General features: G+C 49.2%; 1 protein-coding gene across 1 annotated transcript in view; it reads right to left on the minus strand.

Moving 5' to 3' along the window:
• Positions 1-60: 60 nt before the first annotated feature.
• ZCCHC14 (zinc finger CCHC-type containing 14) overlaps positions 61-3159 on the minus strand; it is a 52565-nt gene continuing 49466 nt past the window's right edge. The window contains 2 exon segments of the mRNA XM_035889655.1: positions 61-1074; positions 2704-3159. The exon segment at positions 2704-3159 is cut by the window's right edge and continues 1014 nt beyond it. Of these exon segments, the coding sequence (XP_035745548.1) occupies positions 1019-1074; positions 2704-3159 (512 nt within the window). The 3' untranslated portion in view covers positions 61-1018.

The following is a 3159-nucleotide window of genomic DNA, read 5'->3' on the forward strand; positions in this document are numbered from 1 at the left end:
GAGAGTTGGTGGTTTTTTTGTTGTTTTTTTTTTTTTTTTTTTTTTTTTTTTTTAGGATGGTTTAAAATTCATTTACAAAAGCAGAATAATAAGGTTTCTGTGAAAGAGACCTATGTACAGTAACAGGACGTAAAGGTTGGTTTGTGTATTACAGGAAAAGATCCTTGAAGCCTTTATGACTCTGGAGTCTCTGGGACTTGGACCCTTGGAAACTAAGTTTGTTCCTCTGCTGGGAACCCAGCGCTATCTAGCAGTAAGTGAGACAATGAAGCACAAGTTTTGTTTCCAGAAGGAACCGAAACTGCCATGCGTGTTCTTTTGGAAGGGAAAGGAGAGACTTACTTAAGATTTTTATTGTGTAGTGAAGTCACATAGCCTGCTGGTGCCAATTTTTAAAAGTCGGAACTTCTTTGCCTCTTGCACTGGTCTCAGAGTGACACTGTCTGCTGAAAGTGCAGAAAGCTCGAAGAGTTTTACATTCTTCTGTAGTGCAATCCTTAAAAATCCCAGAGATTAGTGCCTGATCACTTTTGAAAAAAAGTAGACATTTTACCTAGCCCAGGGGTGCCAAAGTCCTTCTGGCGAACGGCCGCTCCTACCTTCAGCCTCCAGCTTCCACTTCAGACTGTAGCTGCCCTGGAGTTAAGACGTTTCACCTTAGAAAGTCCACATACGGCAACATTCTCCAGCAAAAAAACCCCCAAACAAACAAAAAAAAAGTCCATCGGATGTTGTACTTGCAACAGAAAACGCAGCTGGCCAGCTCCACCGTCCATCCAGTACGCATCGGTCCTATGACACGTGGTCCGAAGTTCCAACAAGATCCAAGCTTGAATTTGGCAATCAAAAATGGGTTTGATGCACCCCTAAGCTAGATTTTCTACCTAGTCTAATAAAGTAAAGCACCTTTGGATTAAAAAATACATTAAGCTTAACAGCAACTGGACGTCTCAGTTTTGTATTTCAATCTCCTTTGATCTCCATGGCTTACAGTATTTTCTTGCCAGATGATACAACATCAGTCTGTGGAGTCAAGGCTTTCAGAAGGAGGAGCGTATTTCAGCCTAAACGTACCTGGGGGAGAGGAAACAGAAGAATTAAACACCCGTCAACCTTCTCACATCCGTTACAGCTCAGAACCTTTCTAAACCCGCCCGCTTCTTATCAGACACGTAACGCAATATTGCGGCGTAGGAGCAGCTCGCAGCGCCGCGGTGAAGCCGTGGAAGGGGCTGGCAAGGGCCTGCCCGCAGCTGGCGGGAAGGAAAATCAAAGCATAGCTTTACACGGTTCAAATCACCGGCTCAAGATGTAGTTTTAGGGCTGGCAAAAATTCGTTTGGGCTAGCTTAAATGGAAATTTAATTAATGAAATCCAGCTTAAAAAGGAGAGTGCATTGCTTAGGGCTGATGAGGCAGCATCACTTCTTCCCCGCTGGTCATATCAAAATATTAGCCACAGAAACTCCACTAATTAAGATTTTAGCACTGTTCATTTGCAGTGGTCAAATACTTGAGATCTTGCCCACACCACATAAAACCGAATGCAGAGATATGCTATGGACAAGGCACAGTGTAAAACAGGAGACCTCAGTGCTGTTCCCTCCGGTCAGGAGTTTGTATTTAATTTTTTAAGCCACATGCAAAGTATCTCAACACAATCAAAATAAAGAAAAATGGAACTAGAAAGTGCTCTCGGTACGGTGACGTTTCTCTCTTAGTTGCTTCCCCCCCGAATTAAGGATTTCAAGCCTCTCCTGGAGAAGTCTGTGCTGTGACCCCCGAAGCAAGATGCCCTACAAAATAAGCGTAGGGGCAAACACGGGACCTTCAAGAGCATGTGAACAGCACTCCTTCATTCATGTTATTACTTCAGGGAGGAAGGGAAAGGGGGAACAGAGACGTTCAGTTTGTAAACTTCCCGGGGAACTTGCAATTCCAACCAAGGATGACCTGGATGAGGCGGTGTCAGCAGCAGCAACGATTCCTCTGCAGTCTGGCCACGGAAGCTGCCTCCCTCCCACCGCACAAGCCCTGCAGGGCGCCCGGGTCTGACCCAGGGCTTTAACCTGGGCCCTCTCCTCGTGTTGGGTCTGACCCAGGGCTTTAACCTGGGCCTTCTCCTCATGTTGGGTCTGACCCAGGGCTTTACCTGGGCCTTCTCCTCGTGTTGGGTCTGACCCAGGGCTTTAACCTGGGCCTTCTCCTCATGTTGGGTCTGACCCAGGGCTTTACCTGGGCCTTCTCCTCGTGTTGGGTCTGACCCAGGGCTTTAACCTGGGCCCTCTCCTCATGTTGGGTCTGACCCAGGGCTTTAACCTGGGCCCTCTCCTCGTGCCTGGGTCTGACCCAGGGCTTTAACCTGGGCCTTCTCCTCGTGCCCGGGTCTCACCCAGGGCTTTAACCTGGGCCTTCTCCTCGTGCCTGGGTCTGACCCAGGGCTCTAACCTGGGCCCTCTCCTCATGTTGGGTCTGTGCAAAACTTAAGTTTCAACTTTTGTAAATGTAGCCCCAAACCACCGGCTTCCAAGAATGAGATTTTTTGGTGGGTTTGTTTTTTTTTTTAGTGCAAGTCAGAAAGGAAAAGATCGGGCACTGCCATCAGACTCCCTCCCGCCCCGGGGTACGCAGCCCTTCCCCTGGGCTCAAGGCAACGCTCCGCGTGCGAGCCACGTCCCACGTCAGTCCCTCCGCCTGCATTTACCTTGGCGATTGAAATCCATCGGAGGCTGTTTGCAGTCCTGAGCTCTGTGACCACTGGCCCCACAGTTGTAACAGGAGAGGTTCCCGTTTTTTTTGTGACTTGAACCATTGCTGTTTCCCATCATTCCCTGTGCCTGATACACCCCTGCTGTCCCTGCCATAAAGTTCTGCATTGGCGGTACCGCAAACGTCGACTGCCCAGTCATTACGGAGTCCGGCGCGATACCGCTGTTGTAGGCGGTGTGGACCACGGGGAAGGTCGTGCTGCTGTTGTACTGCTGCGTGTTGATGTAGCCGTTACTACACAAGGGGTTGAAGGGCAGAAACGGAAAAGTAAACATTGAAGGTCCTGAAAACGGGTGCTGAAAATAGTTAGCGTAGCTGACGGTCATACCACTCGAGCCACAGTTCCCGCTACACCCGCAGGAGCTGCACACCAGCCAGCCGGGCGGCTGCG

The sequence above is a fragment of the Egretta garzetta genome, unplaced genomic scaffold, assembly GCF_000687185.1.
Source record: "Egretta garzetta isolate BGI_Z169 unplaced genomic scaffold, ASM68718v1 scaffold422, whole genome shotgun sequence".
NCBI classification, from domain to species: domain Eukaryota; kingdom Metazoa; phylum Chordata; class Aves; order Pelecaniformes; family Ardeidae; genus Egretta; species Egretta garzetta.